We start from the raw sequence: 27,274 nt of genomic DNA, 5'->3' as shown, positions 1-27,274 counted from the left end.
AAAATCTTAAAAAAAAAAAAAAAGATTATCTACACGAAACCTACAGCTAACATCTTATTTAATGTTGAAACATTTGAAGATTTTCCTCTAAGGCAAGAAAAGGAAATAAAAGGTATGCTAATCGGGACAACTGGGTGGCTCAGTCAGTTAAGCAGCTGACTCTTGGTTTTGGCTCAGGTTGTGATCTCAGGGTCCTGGTATTGAGCCCCATGTCAGGCTCTGTGCTCAGAGGGGAGTCTGCTTAAGGATTCTCTCTCCCTCTGCCTCTCCTCCACTGTCTCTCTCTCTCTCTGTCTCTCAAATAAATAAATAAATAAAATTAAAAAAAAAGACATACTGTTCGGGAAGGAAGATATACAACTGTCTTTATTTGCAGATGACATAATCATCTATGTAGAAAATCTGAAAGAATCAACAGAAAAATGTTTGAAATTAATAAACTATAGCAAGGTTGCAGGATAAAAGGCTAATGTACAAAAGTCAATTGCTTTCCTATATACTAACAATGAACAAGTGGAATTTGAAATAAAAAACATAATACTTTTATATTAGCACCCCCAAAAATGAAATGCTTAGGTATAAATCTAACAAAATACATATGATATCTACATGAGAAAAACTATAAAACTTTGATGAATAAATTCAAAGAAAATCTGAATAAATGGAGAGATAGACCAAGCTCGTGGATAGGAAGGCTCAATATTGTCAAGATGTCAGTTTTTCCCAACTTGATTTATAGATTCAATTTAATTCCACCATGTTATTTTATGGATGTTAACAAACTGATTCCAAAGTTCCTATGGAGAGACAAAAGTCCCAGAATAGTCAATACAATATTGCTGGAGAAGTACAAAGTTAAAGAACAGATGCTATTCAATTTCAAGAATTACTATAAAGCTACAGTAATCATGACAGTGAGAAATTGGCAAAATAACAAACAGATTAATGGAACAGAACAGAGACCCCAGAGATAGACCCACATAAATATAGTCAACTGATCTCTGACAAAGGAGCAAAGGCAATACAAGAGAGCAAAGATAATCTCTTCAACAAATGGCACTGAACAACTGGACAGAAAAAAAAGAAGAATCTAGACAGATCTTACATGCTTCATAAAAATTAGCTCAAAATGGATATGGATCGTAAACTGACATGGAAAACAAAAATGTAAAACTAGAAGATGGGCATCTGGCTGGCTCAGTCAGAAGAGTGTGACTCTTGATCTTGGGGTTGTGAGTTTGAGCCCCATGTTGGATATAGAAATTACTTAAAAATAAAATCTTAAAAAAGTTCTACAAGATAACATAAGTGAAAACCTAAATGACCTTGGGTATGGTGATGCCTTTTTAGATACAACACTAAAGATATGACTCTGAAAGAAATAATTAAAAAAATAAGAAATAATTGATAAGCTGGGTTTCACTAGATGAAAAACTTCTGTTCTGCAACAGACAATATTAGGAGAATTAGAAGACAAGCCACAGACTGGGAGAAATTATTTGCAAAAGATACAAATGATAAAGGACTGTTACCCAAAATATATAAAGAACTCTTAAAACTCAACAATAATTGGGGTTGGGGGCTAGGAGGATTAAAAAAAACCTCAACAATAATTTTTAAAAATCTGACTTAAAGGGACACCTGGGTGGCTCAGCAGTTAAGCATCTGCCTTCAGCTCAGGTCGTGATACCGGATATCCAGGATTGAGTCCCACATCGGGCTCCCTGCATGGAGCCTATTCTCCCTCTGCCTGTGTCTCTGCCTCTCTCTCTCTGTCTCTCATGAATAAATAAATGAAATCTTTTAAAAAATCTTATTTAAAAATGGGCTAAAAACTGTAACAGACATCTTACCAAAGATGTATAGGTGGCAAATAAGCATATGAAAAGTTGGCCTATATCATGTGCCAAAAGGGAGATATGAATTTAAAAAATGAGATACCAGTATATATCTATTAGAATGGCCAAAATCCAAAGCACTGACAATGCCAAATATTGACAAGGATGTGGAGCAGCAGGAACTCTCATACATTGCTGGTGGAATGCAAAATGGTATCACCACTTGGAAGACAGCTTGGCAGTTTCTTACAAAACTAAACATACTCTTACCATATGATCCAGCAATAGCACTCCTGCAGACTTACTCAAAGGAGTTGAAAACTTATGTCCACATAAAATTCTACACAAGGTTGTTTATAGCAGCAGGAGGGGAGAGGAGCTGGAGATTGAATTAGCTAATGGTTAATGAGGACTATGTCAATCAGGACTATGCAATAAAGTCTCCAAAGAGAGAGAAAGAGAGAGAGAGAGACAGAGAGAGAACAGCTTTTTGGTACTTTTTTGGAGAGTCCCATGCTTGGGGAAGCAGAACACCTCTACATGTCACCAAGCTGGGCCCCAAACTCCACTGAGGACAGAAGCTCCTTTGTGCAGGAATTTGCCCAATGTATCTCTTCATCTATTGATTCATATCCTCTATCATATCCTTTAATACACTGGTAAACGTAAGTGTTTGCCTGAGTTCTGTGAGCACCTTTAGCAAACCAGTCAAACCTAAGGAGAAGATTGTTGGAACCTCCAATCTGTAGCCAGTCGTCCAAAGCATAGGTAACAGCTTGGGTCTTGTGAGTGGCATCTGAAGTGGAGGGTGAGGGGAAGCCTTGTAGGACTGAACCCTTAACCTGTGGCATCTGATGCTATCTTGGGTAGATACTGTCAGAATTGAGTTGAATTCTCAGACATCCTGCTGGTGTTTGAGAACTGCTTGGTGGTGTGTGTGAGCTCCCCACCCTCACATTAGAATTGGGTCTGGGAAACCTAAAGGTGACCCAATACATTTTATAAGGCTGAAATAACCATGATACCAAACACTTAACAAAGATAGTACAAGAAAGGAAAGTTACAAGTCAATCTAACTCAGGAATGTATATGTGAAATTTCTAAAAATATATGTTAGAAAATAGAGCCCAGCAACAAATTGAAAGGTTAATGCATCCAACCAAGTTATAGTTACTCCAAAATTGCAAAATTGGTTTGACCTTTGAAAAGTCAATGTAATTTTATCTATTAAGAGGATAAAAAGGGATGCCTGGGTGGCTTAGCGGTTGAGCATCTGTCTTTGACTCGGGGTGTGATCCCGGAGTCAGAGGATTGAGTCCCACATCGAGCTTCCTGCATGGAGCCTGCTTCTCCCTCTGCCTATGTCTCTGCCTCTCTCTCTCTGTGTGTCTCTCATGAATAAATAAATAAAATCTTTTTTAAAAAATAAGAGGATAAAAGACAAAAATCACATGATTATCTCAATAGATATCAAAAAGTTTTTGATAAAATTTAACACTCATTTAAAGTAAAAACTTCTAGCAAAATATGAATAGAAGGAAGCTCCTTTAATTTGATAAAGGAAGTCTGCAAAAAGCCTACAGAAAACATTATTTTTAAAAAAGATTCTATTTCTTTATTTGACAGAGCGAGAATGAGAGAGAGAGAGAGAGAGAGAGAGAGAGAGAGAGAATGAGCGGGGGGAGGGGCAGAAGAAGAGGGAGAGGGAGAAGCAGACTCCCTGTTGAGTGGGAAGCTTGACTCAGGGCTGGATCCCAGGAGCTTGAGATCATGACTTGAGTTGAAATCAGATGCTAAACCAAGTGAACCACCCAGGCGCCCCCAGAAAACATTATTTTTAGTGATGAAAGGTTGAAGACTTTCCCTTTGAGACTGGCAATGACACAGGGATGTCGACTTCCACCATATCTATTCACAATATACTGAAAGGTCCTGGATTATGCAATAAACCAAGAAAGAGAATTAGAATGTATAAGAATTATAAAAGAAGGGGATCTCTGGGTGGCTCAGTGGTTTGGCGCCTGCCTTTGGCCCAGGGCGTGATCCTGGAGTCCCAGGATCGAGTACCACGTTGGGCTCCCTGCGTGGAGCTTGCTTTTCCCTCTGCCTGTGTCTCTGACTCTCTCTCTCTCTCTGTGTCTCTCATGAATAAATAAATAAAATCTTAAAAAAAAAGAATTATAAAAGAAGGAAAAAACTATCATATTTGCAGATTATATAGTTGTATACATAGAAAACTTAAAAGAACCTAAATGTAAATTATTATAAGCATGCTTATCAAGGTTGTTGAATATCAAATCAATGTTAAAAATAATTATCTCTGGGCAGCCCTGGTGGCTTGGTGGTTTAGCGCCACCTTTGGCCCAGAGCATGATCCTGGAGACCAGGGATTGAGTCCCATATCGGGCTCCCTGCATGGAGACTGCTTCTCCTTCTGCCTGTATTTCTGCCTCTCTCTGTGTGTCTCTCATGAATGAATAAATAAAATCTTTTAAAAATAATTATTTCTGCATAAAATACAAAGAAAACAGAAAATTAAAAATTCTGAAGATGTCACTTTAAAAATATTTATTTTATTTATTTATTTATTTATTTATTTATTTATTTATTTATGATAGTCACAGAGAGAGAGAGACAGACAGACAGACAGACAGAGACATAGGCAGAGGGAGAAGCAGGCTCCATGCACCGGGAGCCCGATGTGGGATTCGATCCCGGGTCTCCAGGATCGCGCCCTGGGCCAAGGGCAGGTGCTAAACCGCTGCGCCACCCAGGGATCCCCTAAAAATATTTTTTTAAGATATCACTTATAATACTGTAAAAAATTAGGTACCTGTTAAGAAATCTAACAAATATATTTCATGCAGAAAACCATAAAACAATATTTAGAGAAATTCTAGAAGATTTTGTAAATGGAAAGATAGACCATGTTCATTGATTGGACAACTCAATATTGTAAAGATCTATTTTCTCCAGAATGACCTGCAGATTCTATCCAGTTCCAATAAAAATCTCAAGGATTTTTGTTTACTTTTTGTTTTGGTGGAACCTGACAAGCTGGAACAAAAGTATATGTAGAAATGGAAAGAACTCAAAGTGACTGAGACACTTTTGGGAAAAAGTGAGAGGGCTCGGTATACTGGATATCAAGGTTTGCTGTGAAGCTAGGAACACAGTGTGGTAGTGGCACAGAGGTAGACAAATAGACCAAAAGAACAGTGAAGATCTCAGAGACAGACTCAGACAGACTCATTCATATAAATACATTTGAATAATGTAAATATGATAGAGCATTGGGAAAATGAGAAATGGGAAAATGAAAAATGGTAGCCTTTTCAGTAAATGATGCTGGGCCAACTGGATATCCATTTGAGAAAAAAAACAAAAAAACAATGAAATTGCACTCCTACCTAATATCATTTACAAAAATCAATCCTACGTGGATTACAGACAGCAGTGTGCTGCTGAATATTTAACAACCAGCTGCTCCCCAAGGGGAATGATCCCTGACTGTCAATGTTGAGTGAGTTCATGGTGTAAATACTCCTACACTGGCTGACTCTAAGCAACCAAGGTAAGGTCACTGAATGCAGAGAAGGAGAAAAAAAGGGCGGATAGTGTACATAGATGGTATTTCTAACATATAGATTCAACTGACATAAATAACCTCAATAGCAGAGATAACAGTAAAATTAGTAGGAAGTGATGATTTTTGAGTATTACCTTGGTTTTAAACATAATCTATTTAATTGTAAGTTTATATAGTTAATTTTTAATAATCATTGTATTTAACAATTGGCTTATATGTTGGCAAATTGAACTCCAATAAAAAAAATGGCTCATAAAATACATGAAAATTGAACAAATTTCTCCTGAGCCAGTAAGAAGCAGCTCTAGCACACCACAGATTATAGACCTAGATGTAAAAGGCAAAACATAGTTTTTATTTAAAAAATGAAAGTATTCTACAATTCTAAAAACTTTTATTTTTTTTAAAGATTTTATTTATTTATTCATGAGAGACCCACAGAGACAGAGACAGAGAGAGGCAGAGACACAGGCAGAGGGAGAAGCAGGCTCCATGCAGGGAGCCCGACGTGGGACTTGATCCCGGGACTCTAGGATCACGCCCTGGGCCAAAGGCAGGCGCTAAACCGCTGAGCCACCCAGGGATCCCCTAAAAACTTTTAAAAAGATATATTTTAAGTAATCTCTACACTCAAAAGGGGGCTCAAACTCACCACCCTGAGATCGAGAGTCACACTCTCCACCTACTGAGCCAGCCAGGTGCCCCAGGAAAGTGCTTTCATCATCTTAAGAACATTTTTTTTTTTGCTTTTTTTCTTTCTTTTGTCATTTAGGTTTGTTGCGATATGTGCAGAAAAGAATTAATGTAGCTAACTTGAGAAAGAACTGCTTAAAAGGTTGGTCCATGGCTGGTGTCTAGGAACTCAGATTTCAGAAGAGTTCTCACCACTCCCTCTGGTAAGTGGTTCACTGTGCCTACAGGGTTTCTGCAAACGATGTGGTTTACGCTGAACACCTGCTTGCCTTCTGGGAGACTGGAATCTTGGAATGTGCTAAGCAGTGGGTGTCTACATAATCAGTTCTCGATAACAATTCTGGGCAGTGAATCTCTTTGCACTTCCCTGATAGATGACATTTCAAATCTGTTGTCGCAATTCATTGCTAGAGAAATTAAGTATGTCCTGTGTTGACTCCACTGGGAGAGGATTCTTGGAAGCTTGCTCCTTGTTTTCTCTGGACTTCTTTCCCCATGCCTTTTTTCTTTGCTGATTTTGCTTTGTATACTTTCACTGTAATAAATCTTAGTTGTGAGTGGACTACATGCTGAGTCTTGTAAATCCTGCTAGTGAATCGTTATACCTGGGAATGATCTTGGGGGCTCCTGACACGTGGTGTAAAGTTCACCTTTTCAAAATATACAGTTTTATGGGCTTTGACAGCATGTGCAAGTTGTGCATCCACCAGCACCAGCAAGTTATAGAACATTTCTATCACTGTGAGCTTCCTTATTCACCTGTGCAGTAAATTCTCTCCCTCTATCCTCAGACCTTGATAGCCACTGATCTATTTTCTGTCCCTATAGCATTGGCTTCTCCAGAATGTAAAACAGAACAAATAGTAAGCAGCCTCTTTTTTTTTTTAAAGTGAATTCTACACCCAATATGGGCTTAATCTCATAATCCCGAGATCAAGAGTCACATGCTCTACTGATTGAGCCAGCCAGGTGCCCCAATATGCAGCCTTTTGATTCTGACTTCTTTAACTCAGCCTCTTGTTTTTGAGATTCATTCATATTTATTGTGTGTATAAGTAGTTCATTCCTTTCTGTTGCTAAAGAGGGTCTCATTGTATGACAGTTTATTTGCTCACACTTGGTGTACATTTGGATTGTTTTCTGATTTTGGTGATGATGAATAAAACTGCTATGGACATATACAGGTCTTTGGTTTTTTGTTTTGTTTTGTTTTAAAGATTTTATTTATTTATTCATGAGAGACACAGAGATATAGAGTCAGAGACACAGGCAGAAGGAGAAGCAGGCTCCATGCAGGGAGCCTGATGCAGGACTTGATCCGGGGTCTCCAGGATCATGCCCTGGGCTGAAGGCGGCGCCAAACCACTGAGCCACCAGGGCTGCCCATATACAGGTTTTGGAAGGACATATGTTTTATTTCTGTTGGGTATCTAGGAATGAATTAACGGATTGTATGTACGTTTACTTTATTTTTTTAAAGATTTATATATTTATGATAGAGAAAGAGAGAGAGAGAGAGGCAGAGACACAGGAGGAGGGAGAAGCAGGCGCCATGCCGGGAGCCTCATGTGGGACTCGATCCCGGGACTCCAGGATTGCGCCCTGGGCCAAAGGCAGGCGCTAAACCGCTGGGCCACCCAGGGATCCCCCTATGTTTACTTTAATAAGAAATTGCCAAGCTGTTTTCCAGAGTGCTTTCTCAGAAGTAATGCTTGAGAGTTCCAGAGCTCCGCATCCTCACCAGAACTTGGTATTGTCAGTCTTTTTACTTTAAAAAAAAAAAAAAAAAAAAAGATTTTGTTTACTTATTTGAGAGAGAGAATGCAAGAGAGTACCAGCAAAGGGAGAAGCTGGCTTCCCACTGGATGGGGAGCCCTACGTGGGGCTTGATCCCAGGACCCTGGGGTCATGATCTGAGGTGAAGGTAGATGCTTAACAGACTGAGCCACCCAGGGGCCCTGCCCCAGTCTTTCCAATTTCAGCAATTTGACTAGCTATCTAATGATATCTTACTGTAGGTCTAATTTGCAATTCCCTAAAGACTAATGATGCTGAGTGTCTTCTCATGTACTTACTTGCTACCAAATTATCTTTAAAAAAAATAATTTCTGGGCAGCCCCAGTGGCTCAGTGGTTTAGTGCTGCCTTCAGCCCAGGGCGGGATCCTGGAGACCCAGGATCGAGTCCCACGTCGGGTTCCCTGCGTGGAACCTGCTTCTCCCTCTGCCTGTGTCTCTGCCTCTCTCTTTATGTCTCTCATGAATAAATAAATAAAAATATTTTAAAAAAGAATTCTTTCTAAAACAAAAATAAATTTAAAAAAATAATTTCTATAGCCAGCATGGGGCTCAAATTCATGACCCCAAGATCAAGAGTTGCATCCTCTTCCCACTAAGCCAGCTAGGTGCCTCAAAAATATCTTTTATGTTGATATGTCTGTTCAAATATTTTGCTCATTTAAAATATTGCTGAAAACTCTTTTTTTTCTTTTTTTTTGAAAACTCTTAACTATAAGTGGAGTTTAGCTATTTCTTCTTTGATTTCAATCAGGTTTTGTTTTATACATTTTGAAGTTGTCATTAGGTCTATACACTTTTAGAATTCTCATGTCTTCTTGATAAACTATCATTATGTAATGCTCTTTTTCATCCCTGTAAAATTCCTTGTTCTGAAGTTTATTTTCTATGTAATTAATAATATAGTTGAAGGGACTCTTCCTTTTTGGTTTTGTGGTGATCTTTTTGCTCTTTATTTCTAGCATTTTCATGACTCCTTTTTTTTGTAGTATCCATTTTCTGCTCAAATTCTCCATGTCTTTATACATATTGTTCATCTTTTCCACTACATTCTGTCACACATTAGTCTCCGTTATTTCCGTTATCTGGGTCATCTCTGGGTCTAGTTGTTTTGACCTGTTTGTCATTTAACAAATGGTGGTTTGTTTTTCTTTTCTTTTTTGTTTCTGAGTGTGGAATAAATAATATTATAATAATATGTATTATTATTAATTATAATTGATAATAATATTATGTCAGTTATTAATAAAATAATATTGTGTATAAAAGAATAATGGAGATTTATGTAAATAGCACTGATGCCCAAAGATGAGCAGGTCTTTTTTTCTGTTAGGTGGTCAGTTTAGGGATCGAGTCAGTCAAGTCAGTAGTAGAACTGGTCTGAGCTTTGCTGTTGCTACAGCTTCTCCAGTGGCAAGGTGCTGCTACCCTTTGTTTCATGTGAGGCCTGAGATACTCGAATGTTTTTCCCGGTGTTTCTGCATTCCACTTTCAGTGGGTTGTGTGTGCCTGAACCTCAGAGAAGGCGGGTCTCTTCATGCATTTCCCACTTTCCCCGCAGTAAACTGCTGTGGCTTGTTAATCAGGGCAGTTTTTCTCTTTTTTCCTGGTTCAGCTTCACTCTTAGGTAGACTTTGCACGCCTGAGTCTCAGGGTAGGGCTTCTTTCCCCTTCTCGCCCTTCCCTTACTTGCCAGCCAAACTCTGATTTGTATCTGAGGACAGGCTAGAGTGGGAGCAAGCTTTTAGATCCCACTCCCCACAGTGGCAGCAGACCTTTGTATTAGTGCAGGGTCTGCACCTTCTTCCCCCAGAGGAATTGTTCTTGCTTTTACCCTTCCCTCATACCTTTGCTTGGAACCAGTGGCAGAAGGATTTCTGTTCTTTCCTCAACAGGTATTGGAAATGAGGCTTATAGTGGGGAGAAGGTCTTCCTGCCTCACCTGCCCAGGTATGTGGCTTTGTTTTACCCTCTCAGAGCCAGTTCATTTTTCCTGGTTGTGGGAAAAGCAAAATTTCCAGAAGCTTAAGTCTTTCACTTTGATTGCTAGAGGAGTCTGGGAAGTGGGTGTTGTTTTGTCCCTACACACCACTAACTGGGGTGCTCTCAGGTCTCATGCTTCCCACACCCAGTTTTTCTTGTGAGCACCCAGTTGAGGTTTGTGAAAAGGGCATGTGAATTGCTGTAGACAACCCTTGTGTCTGGAGCTTACAGAGATTCTGAACTGTCAGTCTAGCTAAACTTTGCCTTTGTGAATTCATTAACATATGGCTGGTCTTCTTTCTCACTTTTATGGCGCTGCCTCTTCCTCCTGGGCTCTGCCATGGAAAAATTCATGCGTTCTCTTTTTGAAGGGGTTTGTCACCCCTTGGAATTTATCTGGCTGCCTTGTGACCTCGGTTCCATGATGAGCCCAAGAAGCTGTGATTGTGGAGTTACCTACTTTATTCCTGCTATTAGGATGTAAGTGATGTCTTCATGTGATTTTGAGCATACATAGGTGGAAGTAATTCTTCAGGAATGATTTTGTAACCAGAAAGGAATATTGATAAGTTTGACTACATAAAAATTAATTTTAATATTAATTTAATATTAGGAGTATGAAATTATAAGCCATAAAGTGGGAAAAGATATTTGCAACACATATGAGCAATAAAACAGCTCATCAATGTGATATAGGTAGTCTAATAGAAAAACAGGTAAAGGGTCAAGTAGATGCTTCACAAAAGGAGAAATGTAGATTAATAATTATATGGACAGGAAAAAAAATAATCATATGGACAGGGATGCAACACACTGATAATTAGGGAATGCAAATTAAAGTCACAATTAATACCATTACATGCCTAAAGAATTGGCTAGAAGTGAAAATGTGAGCATGATTTTTTTAAAGATTTTATTTTAAGTAATCTCAACACCCAACATGGGGCTCTAACTCACAACCCTGAGATCAAGAGTTATGTGCTCTGCTGAGCCATCTGGGCACCCCCAAAATGTGTGAAAATACCAAGTGCTGATGAAGATGTGCAGTAAAAGCAACTCTCATCCACTGTTGGTGGAGCTGTTAATTGATAGAGCCACTTCTGACCTTATCTTGGAAAGGTCAAGGTAGGCTAAATTCCATCCTAGCAATTTTGCTCCTAGATACATACCTCAGTACTGCATGCAGTGTACACATAGGGAGCTGGCCCTGGTGATTGACACATTCTTCTGTTGGCTTTGGTAAACTCTTGGCCAGGGTACTGCTTAGTCTGGCTGGCCATCAGAAACCTTGGGGTAACTGTGCCTACTTCACTCACTTCAGTACACATTATACTTTGTGTAATCTCATGGTGACACACTCAGGAGACAGTATTACCTCCATGTTCATTTTGGGAGAGACCCACTTCCCCAGAGTCTCTTCTATACCTGTGATGAGCTCCAGGGCTGAGGGAAGAGCCTCTGCTGCAGTTCTCAATGGTGGTGGTGTTCACACACCTCACTGCTTGCTTGACCAATAATGTTGCCTTTATGTCCCTTTCCCTTGGGTTTGGAGGGTGGGTTTGTACAGCCCCTTCCATTTCTCAGCATACATTCACATAGTTTACCTTGAATGAACATCATGACACTGGAATGTAAGCCCCATCCTGCAGGATTCCTGGTCCATTTTGTTCTCTGCTATCTCCCTGCTGCCCAAGTAGTCCTGTGAAGAGGTAAGGATTTTATAGATGAAGAATCTGAGGTTCAGAGAGCCCATCTAACTCTTCAATGGAGAGGCCTTCTAGCTCTGAGTCCAAGTGTTAGTGCTGTTTTCCGGAGCACAGGCTAGCCTTTCATTTCTATAAATTATATGAGAAAGGACAAAGAGTTGTGTCTTTGGTGTGATGTCACACAGAGGAAAAGATACTGAAATAGGAGTTTGAAGTTTGGGTTCTAATACTGTGACTGATGCTTTCCAGTCTTAAGACCCCAACTCCAGGCTCCAGTGAGGATGTGAGAAGACCACACATATGAACTATATTGTAGGTAGTAAAGTGTGCTTATGGGTTGAACTGAGTCTCACTAAAAAGATATGTTGATGTCCTAACTCTCACTACTTGTGAGCATGATCTTATTTGGAAATAGGGGTTTTGCAGCTGTAATCAAGTTGAAAGGAGGTCATACTGGGTTAGGATGGCCCTTAAACCCAATAACTGGGGTTCTTATAAGAAGGTCTGGTAAAGGCACAGAGACATAGACACATGCAAAGGGAAGATAGCCACCTGAAGCTAGAGGCAGGAACTGGAGTGATGTAAGTATAAGCCAAAAAGAATGCCAGGGATTACTGGCAAACACACCAGAAACTGGGAAGAGGTGAAGATGGATTCTTCCCTGGAGTAGTCAGAGGGAGTGCAGCCCTACTGACATCTGGATTTTAGAACTCTGGATTTCATAACTGAGAGAGAATGCATTTCTGTTGTGTTAGCCATTTCATTTGTGCTCATTTGTTATGGCAGCCCCAGGAAACTAACACAGGTATGTTTTATGTGTCAAGGAAATGTCTTGTGGAGACAGATGGCTCGGCACTGCATGTGCACTTCTCCTAAGCAAAGTGATCCATCAGTGCTGGAAGGCCCCCAGACAAATGAACTTCTTCCATGATGCCTACATTTCCCACATTTTTCCTTTCTTTAGAGAGGAGGACACAAAACAGGCTATGGAGAGGGGTGGAAAAAGCAGACAGGAGAATCTGGAGACCATCACCTGACAGCACCAGGGTGCTAAAGAGGGATATCTCAAGCACTAAATAATCACTGAGGGGTGAATGAGGGAGTTGACAGCAGAACTGAGGTCCCCAGAGAGGGTGCTGGCTGGCTTTATGGAGCACAGTCATTGGAGAGGCACAAACGCCCTAGCAGGAAAGAGGGCCAGCACAGATAGACATCAATATATCCTATTTCAACACAGCAGCCTCTTCATAGGGTCAAAGACTCTTGGCAGCATCTGGTAACTCTATTCATTAGGCCTGCTTTGTCTCCTGCTCCCCTTCTGAGCCCTTATGCCTGGATGGGATTTAGAACTTACAAAATACTTCACATACAATCCCTCTTGATTGGACCTCCTTGTGAAAGGAGCCAGAGGTGCCTAGCCATGAAAGACAGGTCTGTGCCCTGATTGAGAGTACAGGAAATCCAAAGTAAAACCTGCCAAACTCCCCAAAGTGGATAAGCATCAGGTTAGGAAACCATAATACACAAAGGCCATAACCCAACATCCTAACTTGTAGCCCTGTCCAATAGCAAAGAGCAGACTGAGCTCATGGAACCAGCTGAATGCCATCTGGGCAAAAGTCCCAAAATGAAAACAGAGGACTTCTGTTGTTAGTAAATGAGAGACTAGGTAAATTTAGACCAACCCTTCCACTAAGGACAAAGATGTACAAACATCTGAAAAGCATCAAAGAGCTAACAAAATACTGCAGAATTACAAGGCTGATATCCCAGAGAGGACAGGAACTCAGACAGGTGAGCCCAGCATTCAGGGCCACTTCTACCCTGGAGGGACTCACCCATTTGGAAGAGGGGACTAGAATAGTAAGTTGTGTTTCTGAATGTCTGGGGGTGTGTGGAGAGTGGAGTTGGAGTATAGGGCCTACCAAAGGTGGAAAGCTGGTAAACCACTGTCGGTTTCAGGCTGTGACCCCAGAGGATTGTGCCCCTAGAGGTAAGAATGACCCAAAAGCAAACCAGCCCTTGCATAGTCTGATAGGCCTGTGGACTGGTTTCAGTGGCCTGGGAAGTCTCTGACCTTGATTTGGAATAATGTGATCCCAGGATTCTAGTGCCCCTGGGCACCTGACAGAAGCAAACAAAAACCCCCTCTCTAAAGGAAGAAATCATCCTAGGCAAAATATTTCAATAAACTATTTTCTAAATACAATGCCCAGCACAAAATAAAAAGTAATGAGGCATTTGGGAAGACAAACCAAGGAGGACTAGCACAAATTAGGCAACGGAAAGACACAGGGATTCCATTTATTGGAATTATCACAGATGGAATACAGACAAAGTTCTAGAAAACTCTCCCAGTAGGAATTCTGGCCATTTGAACTCCTAATTCTCTCTCTGATCCACCCTCATGTGTTGCCTGCATTGCCTGGATCTCCATTCTGTCTGCCTTCACCACCATCCCCAGAGGTATCTTCCTAGAAAACAGATCCGACCTTGCCTTAGCCACGTTTAATGGCATTAAAGGCCATTCACAATCTGTCCTCAGTTGCCCTTTCCAGCCTCATCGCCAGGACCCCTCTCTCAAAATCTCTGGTCATATGGCAAGACTTTTCTATGAATATCCTCCCTCTGCCTTGAATGTCCTCTCCTCCCACGTTATCCTGAAAAATGCCTCCTCATCCTTCAAAGTCCAATTCAAAACTTTCTCCTTGAAGCCTTTCTGAACTCTCACGGCTTTGTATTATAATGTTGACACAGTGTATTATATTTATTTTTTGAAAGACTTATTCATCTTAGAGAGAGAGATTGCAAAGAGGGGGACGGGAAAGGGAGCAAATCCTAATCAGACCCCACACAGGGCTTGATCCAGAACCCTTAGATCATGACCCAAGCTGAAACCAAGAGTGGGATGCTCAACCAACTGAGCCACCCAGGCGTCTCTATAATTATTGGTTTATAATTCTCTTTCTCAAGTACACTGTTAATTTCCTGAGGTTAGGGTCTGTCTTTTTCATCCTGAGTTCCTGGCATCTAGCATAATGCTTGGCTAAGTGCTCAATAAATATTTATTAAAGAAGGTAAGGGCATTCTTTTTTCTTTTCTTTTTTCTAGTAAGCTCTATACCCAGTTTGGGACCTTGAGTTCAAGGGTCACATGCGCTACTGACTGGGCCAGCCAGGTGCCCCGGGAAAGGGTATTCTTTCTTTCTTTCTTTCTTTCTTTCTTTCTTTCTTTCTTTCTTTCTTTCTTTCTTTCTTTCTTTCTTTCTTTCTTTCTTTTTCTTTCTTTCTTTCTTTCTTTCTTTCTTTCTTTCTTTCTTTCTTTCTTTCTTTCTTTCTTCCTTTCTTCCTTCCTTCCTTCCTTCCTTCCTTCTTTCTTTCTTTCTTTCTTTCTTTCTTCCTTCCTTCTTTCTTTCTTTCTTTCTTTTCTTTCTTTCTTTCTTTCTTTCTTTCTCTTTCTTTCTTTCTTTCTTTCCTTCTTTCTTTCTTTCTTTCTTTCTTTTCTTTCTTTCTTTCTTTCTTTCTTTCTTTCCTTTCCTTCTTTTCTTTCTTTTCTTTCTTTTTCTTTCTTTCTTCTTTCTTTCTTTCTTTCTCTTTCTTTCTTTCTTTCTTTCTTTCTTTCTTTCTTTCTTTCTTTCTTTCTTTCTTTCTTTCTTTCTTTCTTTCTTTCTTTCTTTCTCTTTCTTTCTTTCTTCTTTCTTTCTTTCTTTCTTCTTTCTTTCTTTCTTTCTTTCTTTCTTTCTTTCTTTCTTTCTTTCTTTCTTTCTTTCTTTCTTTTCTTTCTTTCTTTCTTTCTTTCTTCTTTCTTTCTTTCTTTCTTTCTTTCTTTCTTTCTTTCTTTCTTTCTTTCTTTCTTTCTTCTTTCTTTCTTTCTTTCTTTCTTTTTTTTTTCTTTCTTTTTTTTCTTTCTTTCTTTCTTTCTTTTTCTCCTTCCTTCCTCTTCCTTCCTTCCTTCCTTCCTTCCTTCCTTTCTTTCTTTTCTTTCTTTCTTTCTTTCTTTCTTTCTTTCTTTCTTTCTTTCTTTCTTTCTTTCTTTCTCTGGGAAAGATATTCATAATAAATCAGGTGCTACAGACTTGTGGACTGAATTATGTCACCCCAAAAGTCATGTTGAAGCCATAACCCCTAAGTGTGACTGTATCTGGAGTAGGGCCTATGAGGAGGTAATTGAGGTTAAATGGATCCTAGGCCAATAGGTCTGGTGTCCTTATCAGAAGAGGAAGAGATGTGCACAGACAAAAGGCCTTGTGAGGACATAGCAAGAAGATGGCTCTTTGCAAGCCAGGCAGAGAGGCCCTGCCAGAAACCAACTCTGTTGGCACCTTGATCTTGGGGATCCAGCCTCTATTACTGTTCAAAAATAAATTTCTATTGCTTAAGTGATCCAGTCTATGATGTTTAGTTATGGCAACCTAGGCTAATACAGAGAGCACTTCCAGGATTTCAAACACATATAAATATACATCTTCAGGGAACGTAAGAATTCAACTCAAGCTGACAAGAATGGGTAGGAAGTGGACACACTGATGGAAAATGGCTTTTTAAAAAGTTTTATTTCAAGAACTTTGTTTTTTAACTCTTATTTCAAAAAAAGGTGGGTCAAAGTACAAAAAAAAAGTCAGTTGAATAACAGCATAGGTTTAGAAATCACAGCAGCAGAAGCAATATACAGACAGCACAGACGAAACAACCCGGTGTATGCGATTCTGTTCAGGTTCTTTGCTTATTTTGTGTTTTCTCCCTCCTGTACAAAATACATCAAGGCATGCCATGAGACCAGAAAAAGAAGAGAGTTTAACAAATGGTTACAAGAAATAGACTCTGTACAAGAGGAGGTCATGTTTCTTCCCCTGCCACCCCCCCCCGCCCTCCCCCATTCCCTCTCTTCTTGCTCTGCTTTAGGTGAGGTTGTTCTGAAGACAGTTCACCTCCAAGTCAGCCTGGTCACCTTTGCCACCCTCCAGTTTGGGAGACATGGAGTTCTGGATGTTAAATGACTCCTCCTCTTTCAGGCAGGACTTGAGAACCTCCTGGATTTTGTGGGAAGCACTGGGATCGTCCTGGAAGAGGAGAAAGGGTGAGGGAGGGGGCGGGAAGGAGACAGTGGATAGAGGGGTCAACTAGCCACCCCAGGCTTGAAAGAAAGAAAGAAAAGAAAGAAAGAAAAGAAAGAAAGGAAAGAAGAAAGAAAGAAATCTCTAAGACTTGAATGAACCAAACTGACTCCTTAGCAGTGGCTTTCTAGGAATGTCATCCTATAAAACACTGGCCAGACAGAGGTGAACACTTGGCAGGTAGCCGGGTTACAAAGACCTTTAATGTAGGCCGGGGCAAGGTTCTCCCTCTGGCAGAGACAGGGGAGAAACGTGGGCTGGCCCCTCAAGTCTCACCTGTTGGTGAGCTCCGCCTGGCCTGCCGGGCTGCCTCCCGGGGCCGCCTCTCCCGCTGAGTTCCACTCTCCCAGGAAGGTCCTGGTCACGGAGCACGTCTTGTCCGTGCGGGCAGTGGGGCACGGAGAGGCCTACGGTCAGGGATGGAGCGGCTCCCAGCAGAACTAGGGCCCCTCTCCCCACGGCAGATATACATCCTCTGATGAGAGGCCAGAGGTGCATGTGCCCCTTGCTGGCAGGCATCTATCTACCAAAAGATGCTAACTTACAAAAGTGTTTCCCCAATCCAAGCCGGGGTGAGTCCAGCTCCCTCCATGGCCTGCCGTACTTTGCCTCAGACAATACCGGTGCTACTGGTTCACCCCACTTCTGTGTGTACTAGCGCCCTCCTGCCTCCCCAGGTATGTTGCCTGCAACCTCTGGACCTTGACCTGAATTTGCTGGTTAAAGGTTTTCAGGAAACCCACACCAGTCCACAGTCCCCCAGTTGTGCATCCTGGGCATTCAGAGAACGCTTACATCAATGCCTGCCTTCCCACCTTCCCAACTCTTTTCCTCCAGAAACACCTGAGGATTATAGGCACACCTCCTTTTACTGTGCTCTGTAGACACTGCATTTTTTTAAAATACAAATTGAAGGTTTATGGGAACCCCAGGGTCGAGCAAGTCTATCGACATCATTTTCTTTTTTTTTTTTTAATATTTTATTTATTTATTTAGGATAGTCACAGAGAGAGAGAGAGAGGCAGAGACACAGGCAGAGGGAGAAGCAGGCTCCATGCACCGGGAGCCCGACGTGGGACTCGATCCCGGGTCTCCAGGATCGCGCCCTGGGCCAAAGGCAGGCGCCAAACCGCTGCGCCACCCAGGGATCCCTCAACATCATTTTCTTTTTTTTTTTTTTTTTTTTTCGACATCATTTTCTAACACCTGTTTGCTCACTTCATGTCTCTGTGTCACATCGGTGATTCCCACAATATTTCAAACTTTTTCATTATTATTATATTTGTTATGTGACCTGTGGTTAGTCATTATGACTCACAGAAAGCTCAGATGATGGTTAGCATTCTTTAGCAATAATATATTTTTAAGTTAAGGCATGTACGCTGTTTCATTGTACACTTAGCAGACTAAGTGTACAGTGTACAGTGTAGGCATAACTTCTATATGCACTGGGAAACCATAACTTCCCTTTGATTTGCTTTGTCTCAGTATTTATTTATTGCAGTGGTCTGGAGTGGAACCCACAATATCTTGGAGAGATGCCTGCATACCCATGTGATCTGTGGGCCTCAATTCTTTCTTAGGCACTCCAAATAGCTATTGCAAGTGCTTGGAACTCTACTGGTCAGAGACCTGGGTGGCAGGAAGGGTAGAGAATGTTGTTATCTAACCAGCTAGCTCAGACCTTTCTTACTTCGATCACTTCTGAGTAATCACCAGGTTGAAAGAGCTAGGCCTTCCCCACGCAACTGTGAGGAGTTCTTCTCCGTGCTGACTGCTACTCAGTTTGACTCGTAACAGCGCTAGGTCAGGGTAGTGACTGGTTGGAAAGAGAGTAGGGAAAGGCCGCAGGCTTACACAGGACACTACAGGTGTTCAAAAGTACTGGGCACACAGAAATCGCCATCACCTTGCCCAGCTCCCAGCCTCACTTGGCACTTTTCCCAAAGACCAGCTTGAACCAAGCAGTATAGTAAAGTTTCAAAGACCTCAGGAATGATTTCCAGGGAACCCCGGGTGGCTCAGCGGTTTAGTGCCCACCTTCAGCCCAGGGCGTGGTCCTGGAGACCGGGGATCAAGTCCCATATTGGGCTCCCTGCATGGAGCCTGTTTCTCCCTCTGCTTGTGTCTCTGCCTCTCTCTCTCTCTCTCTCTCTGTGTCTCTCATGAATAAATAAATAAAATCTTTAAAAAAAAAAAAGGAATGATTTCTAGACAGTAGGGGAACACATGTCCCCCATTCCCTTTACCACAAGAGCAAGAAGAAATGAACTTCACACAGTACTGAGGCAGATTTCAAGGACTTGGTAGTTTCTATCACTGCTGGGAGAGATTTAGAAAAAATGTCAATAACGTAAATTTAGATGTAGTGAGATGGAAAGATGTCCATGATACATTAAGTATGTGTATGTGGATACACACACACACACACACACACACACACACACGCTGTGTGGAGAGGGAAGTGGAATGAGGTTGAATTGCACTTTTTAAGCCATGTACTTTTGTGTTGTTTGGGGAGAGACACTTGGCATGGAGGCTTCAGAGTTGGGCCTTTACAGATCCTGGGTAGAACAGACTTTGGATCGCAGCAAACCTGGAATAGAACAGGTACAGGCTGGCCTGTACCTACCAATCCTCTTACAAGGATGGGACTCACTTTCGTGCTGTTCGGTATTGCCACCCCACCGCCGACATCACACAATCTCTAGGGGCAAATAGGCATTGTGTGAGGAAAAGTAAATTTAGGGGTACTTCCAGACCTGGGCATCAAAGCTGTGATGCCATAAAGGTGGGGGCCCAAATTAAGCCTGGGTCATGGGATTTGATGAGAAAATGGACTTCTGGGCCACTAGATGGGATAAGTATATCTAAAAATAAGGGACACAGGTGTCCAAACAATGCTATTAGACAAGCTAAGTACTTTCAACAAATAGAATAGGTGAGGGAGTGTCTAAACCAAGACAGAGCTATCTTAATTCAAGTGTCTCTTCCAGAACTCAATCCTATTAAGCCTAGGGTTGCTGAATCCCTCAGCAGAAGGCCCATCTGCCTTTGATTTGCCAGAAGTGCCTCATCACAAGGGAGCTGGCCTTCCATCTGGCCTAAGTCCTGGAACTGCTTGGCGTCCCCCCTTCTTGATATTCCGCCCCAGCCAAATGGGCATCCTTCATTCCAGGAGCCCCACTTGTCCAGACACAAATCCCTATCAGAAGGCGGAATGAAAGAAATAGAGCCTAAGGAGGAAGAAAGATTTCAAGGGGGTGGTGGGTGGGGAGGGGCAGGCAGAGAAGCACTAAGGGACACCATGGAGAAGTCCTAGTAATTAATGAACTGAAATGCTGGAAAGTCTGTCAAATCTTAGAAAGACAAAGTCATATCCAAGACATTCCTTTGACAGCACAGATGTGAGATCCAACAGGGGAGCTTTCAGTGTTTGCTCGTGGGTTTCAGGTGACTTTACTTAGGCTGTGCTTCCCACACACTAGCCATTCCTCCTGGAAGACTCGCAGGCCTCCACAGCTCGGGTGGAGGAGCACAGGCTTTCCCTTTTCTCCTGATGCTCCTTTCGGGGGCTGGCTCACCAGCTGCAGAACCCAGGTGAGGAGAGACACCAGGAGATTGCAGCAGTGGTGAGGCAGAGAGTGCCACCAGGCCAGGCCCAGAGCAGCACCGTTTTTGGTTTGAAATCTTTTCAGAGTGTGGCTTGTAGAGATTACTGGAAATGGGTAGGGAAATGACCCACTCAATATCCTTTACTTGTGTAAAAGAAATAACCCCTCCATTAGGATAAGTAGAACTCTTCAAAATCTTTGGAGACATCTATATCACCAAGGATACTTCAGGGGTGAGGGGAAGGGGATGGGAGGGACTACATGAGCAGGCTTGACTTGGATGCCCTGCGGTTCCCCTCTCAGCTCATCTGGAGATTTCCTGGCTTCCAGCCTGCTGCTAGCATCACTTGTAAGCAGTCAATGTGGTGGCTGAAGCAACAAATAGGGCTTCACTTTAAAGTGGCAGTTGTCTTAACTGCCAATGCCCACAGATCTTGAATATGACCAGGTCCGACTTTTGGGCCAGGTGCAGAGAATTAAGAGTCAAAGGTAGAAAATCCAGGAGGATACACCCTGTTGAACAGGGGAATCATTCCTCTCATACTCAGAGCTCCGGCAGAGAGGACAGGATGTCCCCTGAGGCACAAGTTGAGGGAAAGATGCCAGGTGGAGATGACCTGCAAGATCCAAGAGGTCCCAGAGACCACCAGAGCCTCATCTTCATCCTGCTCTTCACTGAGGGACGTTCTGAGTGCTACCCAGACAACCCCACAGCCCCAAGGCAGAGCCCACCATAGCTGCCCAGCCCTTGCTGCATTCTATTTTTAAGGCTTCGTATTCTGAACCCAAGGTCACTGGGAGCATTCATGGACAAATGCCATGCTTTCTACAAGAAGAATTGGAAACCTCTGTATTGGCTCATGCAACCAAGACCTCCAAGAGGAGCTATTTCCCTCCCCTCCCCTTTTGGGAAGAGGAAAGGTGTCTGTGTACACCTGGGAGACCAGGAAATGTACGCATCAGAAACTTTCCTAAGGACTCCTGCACTCTGGACAATGAATACCCTGACTGCGGGAACTGCTGTATAGGTCTGACTTGCTGCCCCACACATACAATGGAACCAGAAGACCCCACAGAAGGCCATCATTTGCCAGTATTCCATAAATGGCGACTACATGCATACTACTTTGAGGGGCCGGATGAGGTAGGGGTGGAGTGTACAGAGATGAGGAAGATTCTTCCTGCCTTCAAGGTACTAATCTCATGGGGTGATTACCGTGTTTATCAATCTTGAGGTTTATAAGACATCTGGTGTCCTGGGTTATTAGATCCATCTTGAACTTACTAATATATTGGTGTAAAATCAAGTAAAATCATATCTGTTACTCTCCCCTTTGTACCAAAGACCTTACAAAATGATCCAAAATTAACCTCTTTCATTTCTTCTTTAAAGCCACCCCTTTGCTCCTCCTCCACCAGGCCAAGGTCTTCCCTGGGGTTTGGTGAACAAGGTCATATTTACTATTATTCTCTCTTTCCCCTCTTGGGGCTACACTGTCCCCATCTATAAAAGGAAAACAATGGTCTAGATCTGTGTTGTTTCACACAGTAGCATGAGCCACTTTTCAGAGAGATCCGCAGCTGCAGGTAGCTTGTGGCTGCTGGAGTGGACTGTGCAGACACAGGACATCTCTATCTCACGAACATTCCACTGGACAGTGCTAGCCTCGACTGTTGAGACCTCTATGAGCTCTGATGGTCTGTGCCCCATTATTCCAAAGAACTTCTTCAAAATTTTCTCTTATCATCACCGTGTCCATCTGAAGAATCTGCGTTTAGCTCCCTTATCTGTGTATCAATGCATTTACCTTGTGGTATGGAGCCTGTGTCACATGACGAATTCTCAGGCTTGGATATAACTGGTTTTTGCTTTACTTATGGAATTTTCTCTGACAGTACCCAGTACTTTGGTTACTTTTGGTTAGTCTGGTCCAGATTACACACTAGAAAGCCAGGATCTTTAGAAACTGATCTATTGGGATCTTCTATTGAGTTTTAACTGATATTTATGAGCCCACCCTCCTAAGAACAGAATTTACTAGACTTACTATCGACCAGTGTTTTGTGCTCCCGTTATCTCTAACCTGCCCGTTTTTCAGTCCTCAGTGTAAAGGACACTGTTTTCCCAGCCATCCCAAAGAGCAACCACCATTCACTTCCATGACCACCAGGAAGTACCCTCATGATGAAAGCAGAGTCTTTCTTCTTGATACAGAAAGTAGAAAGACATGGAGAAAGACAAATCGGACTTCTACAGTCTAGATGAAGCTAAAAATCACAAGTCATCCTAGAAAAAGGTCTTCAGTACTACCTGTAACTCTGCTTGTCAAGGAAGTGAAGCACCATCCTGTCCCTAGTCCCATGTCACCACCCCAACTGGTCACTCTAAGCTGACCTCCAGAGCTTTGAGGAGAGGCTCCATGCTCTGAAACAGACTGACTATAGGCCAGGGCAGGGGCGGGGATGTGCCTGTGGATAAGGGGGCATGTGAAGAAGATGAGTCACCTGACAGATAAGTTATCACAGAGAGCCAAGGTGCCAGCATAGTGGGAAGGAGATACAGAGAGTGTCGTAGTTTCCTTACGTTTGGGTGAGAGCCTTCGGCAATGGTGGAAAGGGAGAAGTTATCGTTGTGGAGCTCAGACGGGGTCCGGAATTTGCTGGTTAGGACATAAGAGAGCAGGGAAAAACGTGAGTGCAATGATCATAGCAAAACCTGATGAAAGCTTCCTGGGTCAAATGCTTATTTCATCAAGTGCCACAGAACGTAATAAGATGTGCCGTTATTTGATGCACCACAGAGAAAAAACTTCTACCATTTAAACCATGATCCAGTACTTTCTTATCACCAAGAATTTTTATCATATCCTAGAAGTCACTCGTTGAGACTTTAGATTAAGCACTGACAACGATATGAACATCTCTGGCCAGGATCGTGAATGCTAGGCAATTACAACTACATCACGACTGCCATCTGGCCAACAGTGATTATAAGAAGCCAGTGATTGTAAGACACAATCCAATTTCAGAGACGTTAATATGTGGTGGGGAAAATGTGCATCTTAGAGTCAGTAAACCACGGCAGTAGCTGGAGTGCATCGAGTACATGTAGCGTTCTCAGAGCGGTAACTGGGCTTGGGAAAGAAAGCAGGCATGCCTGGGGAAATGAGGCAGCTAGCATCAGGAGCTGTGGGGCTGCGGAGGCAGGGCTCTGGGCAAAACACACAACCTGCTGATGAAGGATGGCTGGGACCGAGGCCCCCTCTCTGGCCACCGCTCGTTTCTCCACTCCTCAGCAGCTATCCTGATGGGTGGTCAAACCCCCGCCCCCATCCCCCGGGTGCAGGCGTGAGGAACCAAGGGTCCTGGCTTCTGATCACATGCACAGATCTGGCCCTCGCTTCAGCACACAGTTACAATGGTGAGGCCCCCTTGGCCCCGGGGCGCTGAGCTGAAAGGTTCCAGGCGGCCACCGGCATCTGCACATGGCAGGGCTTGACCCGGCAGAGAAGCAACAGATGGCGTTTTGTCCTTTTCCCAGGACCCAGGGAAAGTCCTTCAGTTGCACTCTCTGGAGGGAGTCTCAGGTCAGCGGGGAGGGGAGTAAGGGGGTAACAGGTCAAAAGGGAGGTGGGGGCAGTTCTGCATAAATTGTCTCTTGGACCCCAAGGAAGCTGAACTGCAACCCCCTCCTTTTGTGACTCCTGTGAAGCTTCAGAACATTCCTTACTTTGCTCAGTGAGAGTGATTCTCTCACAGTGTGTAAGGTCACATCCAAGTGTTCAAGGCATGGACTTAAAGGTAAATGCGTGTGGATTCTCACATGCACACAGCAGTCACTCCTCTGCTAAGAGAGAAGCTGAAGTGAGACTCTATTCCCATCTGGCCCTTAAAGTCCACAGCAGAGGAAGTTGAGCCTGGGCCCCACCATCCCCTAAACTCAGGAGAGGTAGAGAGGACTTCCCTAGATTCCTTGCATTTCTGTCTGGACCAAGGGTTGAGAATCTTGGACCAGCAATGCCCTGGCGGACCCCTTCTCCGCAGCACTCAGTAAATCTGAGGAAGCTGGGGTTACTTCTTGTGATTTGTGAGCAAAATCCCCACAATGGCCGTGGCCACCAAACACCCAGAGGAAGCAGGTGCAGTCAGGTGGTGGAGGGCTGAGCACAGTACTTACACGGGGGACCACAGCCAGGAGGTCACTGGGTGCCTTTTCTTTAAGCACCCTCTATCCCGGGCTGGGGGGTGTTGGGAATGGAGCCATACAGCCACAGCGTGCCACAGGGGCTTGGCCTCTGCGACAGTGCCAGTGCGTTCTGTGCAGGAATGGATAAACTTGGGTGAGACTTTGGTATGAAAAACCCAACTAGGGATGCAGAGCAGGTGCCAGGAACCCTGGTGACAATATCCCTGGATCGGATGGAGGTGTGCAGCCATAGGGTCAGGGTGGGGCTGGCTGACCGACTCACTTGGTCCTACGCAGCTTGGTATTCTCTGTCTTGAGCAGATACAGCTTCTTGGCGAAGAACACTGTCATCATGAAGAGCAGGAGCAGCACGAGGGCGGCTGAGCCGACGGCCACGCACATCACCTGGAAGTCGGTGATGATGGACTCGCAGCGCATCCCCTTGTGCCAGATGTAGTCCTGTGTGTTACACCTGTGGCAGTGACAGAGTGAGACTGAGGTGACGGGTGGTAGCCACAGCCATGGCCAGGCACTGGTCCCTAAGCTCCCTGCTCACGTCAACAGTTCGTTTCTACAAGTGTCTAGAGGAACTATGATGTCACTGGTCTGTGCAGACCTCATGGTAGAGATTGTGTGCAACCATCCGATGCAGTGAGCAGGACAGCTCTGAGGCCCAGGATATAGATGAGATAACCAGGGAGCCGGGAAACAGAGTGAACTGGTCACTCACATGACTGTTAAGTGACCACAGAGGCTGGGAACTCTGGTTTTCTACCTCGAAGCCTCAAGGAGGACAATCACAGGATTCTCAGCTTCCCCCGCCCTTGGCTCTGGGTGAAAATACGACAATACGACCCTTGGCTACAAAAGGAGTCAACCCACTGCACACAGAAAAACCGATCTTGCTGTTCTGCAGTCCTGTCTAGCTCATGAGGCCACCCAGACACTGAAATAGAAGGAAGTGACAGACAAGGATGAACACAGAGATGGATGTGTGTTCTCCTCCTATCTCTGCGGCCCCCCAAATTCTGCCCCTAGAGCGTCCTGTCTTATTATCATGAGAGCTGTCGGTCGTGAAAGCACAGTGAGAATCAACCCTCTGGGTGGGTTTTAGTCCTTTTGTTGAGTGACTTTCTCTTGCCCTTGGGGACATTCCCAGGCTCCAACTCTTCCAATGACATTGCTGTTTCCATGGGAACCAGGCTGCTTCAAAGAGGAAAGATGTGGAAGGATACAGAGGCAGGCAAAGGAGGGAGGACATGAACCCCAGGGTGAATGACAGAGAAGAGAAAGGGGTCCAGAAAAGGGGAAATTATGCATCGGAGAACTAGCTACTCTGCACCCAGAATAGAGTGAGGAGACGTGACCAACGGGAAAGTCTTTCTTTTCCAACTGAGCCTCTGCAGTCATGAGAGGCTACCTGTTTGAAGTCAGGGTTGGGGGGCTGGTGAAGATACCGTTAACCCACTGTTCTAGAAGACTTCTGTTACGGCTCTGATCATTTCCCTGCAGTGGGTCAGAGTGACAGAGACAAAGGCATGCTGCAGTCTGCAACTGAGGGCTCGGCAGACTCCTGTGAGCAGAATGCAAAACAGTTTCCGAGCCACAGCCGAGCCTGGGGAGCCTGGGCGTACACAGCCGGAGGAGGAGTTTCTGGGAGGGAGGCGCGAGCATGATCCTGGGAGAGAAGGTGAGCAAAAGGAACTGGTGGGAGGACTCGTGGAAAAGCCCTTCTGACGCAGGACCCACCGGAGGATCCCTGGTCAGCACAGCCATGCAGCCTACTGAGGACAAGCTTACTTTTCTACTCAGGAGTCCTAAGGGCTCCAGGAGCTTCTGGGAACTTTTCTAGGTCTCCAGAGGCAGCAAGGGCTCTACATTTCATACGGCAATGGGAAGATTACTTGGAAGGTGAAAACTCAGGCCTCCAATAGGACGAAAGATACAGAGATTTCAGCACTCCCAGGCTAAAATCATCACTACAGTCCCACTAACCAAAGCCTGTGGAGCAAAATCACAGGGTTTCCACAGATTTCTGGTAGCCCTTAACCAACTGGTAAGGTCTTGTTGCCACAATTTCTTGATGACAGTTCCTCCTTTCAGCAATAACTGGACCCCTCCAATCAGAACTGTGTGGACACAGCCTATATGATTGACCCTAATCATTTCACTATCGTTTATAGGAAAGAAAAAACTGGAAGTCAAGCTTTAATGCCAAAGGCATAACAGTCACGCTTTCTATATATTATTCTTCAATTGGAACATCAAGACCTAGAGAATCTGAATGCTTCACATTCCTCCAAAAAATCCAAGAAAAAGAAGTATCAGGAATGACACAGAGACACCCAGATTTCAGAAATGCTCCTCCTAGGACCAACAAACAAGTCCCAGAGGAATCTGGGGGTTCTACTACACTTCTAGGGCCTGTAAAGGAAGGAGACAAGCTAAAACTACGCAGATCACCCCTGACTTGTGATTCTTCCAGAGTAAGCCAGTGAACTCTCCAGCAGGTTAACTACCTTGCCATGAGGGCAGTGTGTAAGTACTCCTAATGAGGCATGGGATAGTAGGTTGCAGACAATGTCCTTAGGGACACTAAATTCTCTGGGTCTTTAAAACATGCTGTGCTGGGGATCCCCAGGAGCACAAAAAATCAAGGTAGAAGGGAAAAAGCCCTCCCACTACACATGTCTCAGAGGGAGTGCTCAGCAGCCTTCTTTCCTCCAGAGTAGGTTTATAAGCCTACTCTTTATGCAA

General features: G+C 43.5%; 1 protein-coding gene across 4 annotated transcripts in view; it reads right to left on the bottom strand.

Annotated features, from left to right (window-relative positions):
* The window catches only part of CSPG5 (chondroitin sulfate proteoglycan 5), a 31,385-nt gene that overhangs the window by 1,903 nt on the left and 2,208 nt on the right, over positions 1-27,274 (bottom strand). The window contains exons 3-6 of one of the 4 annotated variants that reach the window (XM_072786421.1): positions 24,801-24,989; positions 22,916-22,991; positions 11,503-11,597; positions 375-402 (exon numbers count right to left, since the gene is read on the bottom strand). In XM_072786421.1, the coding sequence (XP_072642522.1) occupies positions 390-402; positions 11,503-11,597; positions 22,916-22,991; positions 24,801-24,989 (373 nt within the window). In that variant the 3' untranslated portion in view covers positions 375-389. Of the gene's footprint in view, positions 1-374; positions 403-7,842; positions 7,889-11,502; positions 11,598-16,137; positions 16,664-22,915; positions 22,992-24,800; positions 24,990-27,274 lie in introns of those variants that run through there. The other 3 variants (XM_072786419.1, XM_072786420.1, XM_072786418.1) reach the window with 3 other exon arrangements.

Source organism: Canis lupus, chromosome 19 (genome assembly GCF_048164855.1).
Source record: "Canis lupus baileyi chromosome 19, mCanLup2.hap1, whole genome shotgun sequence".
NCBI lineage: Eukaryota > Metazoa > Chordata > Mammalia > Carnivora > Canidae > Canis > Canis lupus.
Note: the sequence above shows the minus strand (reverse complement) of the source record. Positions and strands in the feature narration are given on the sequence as shown.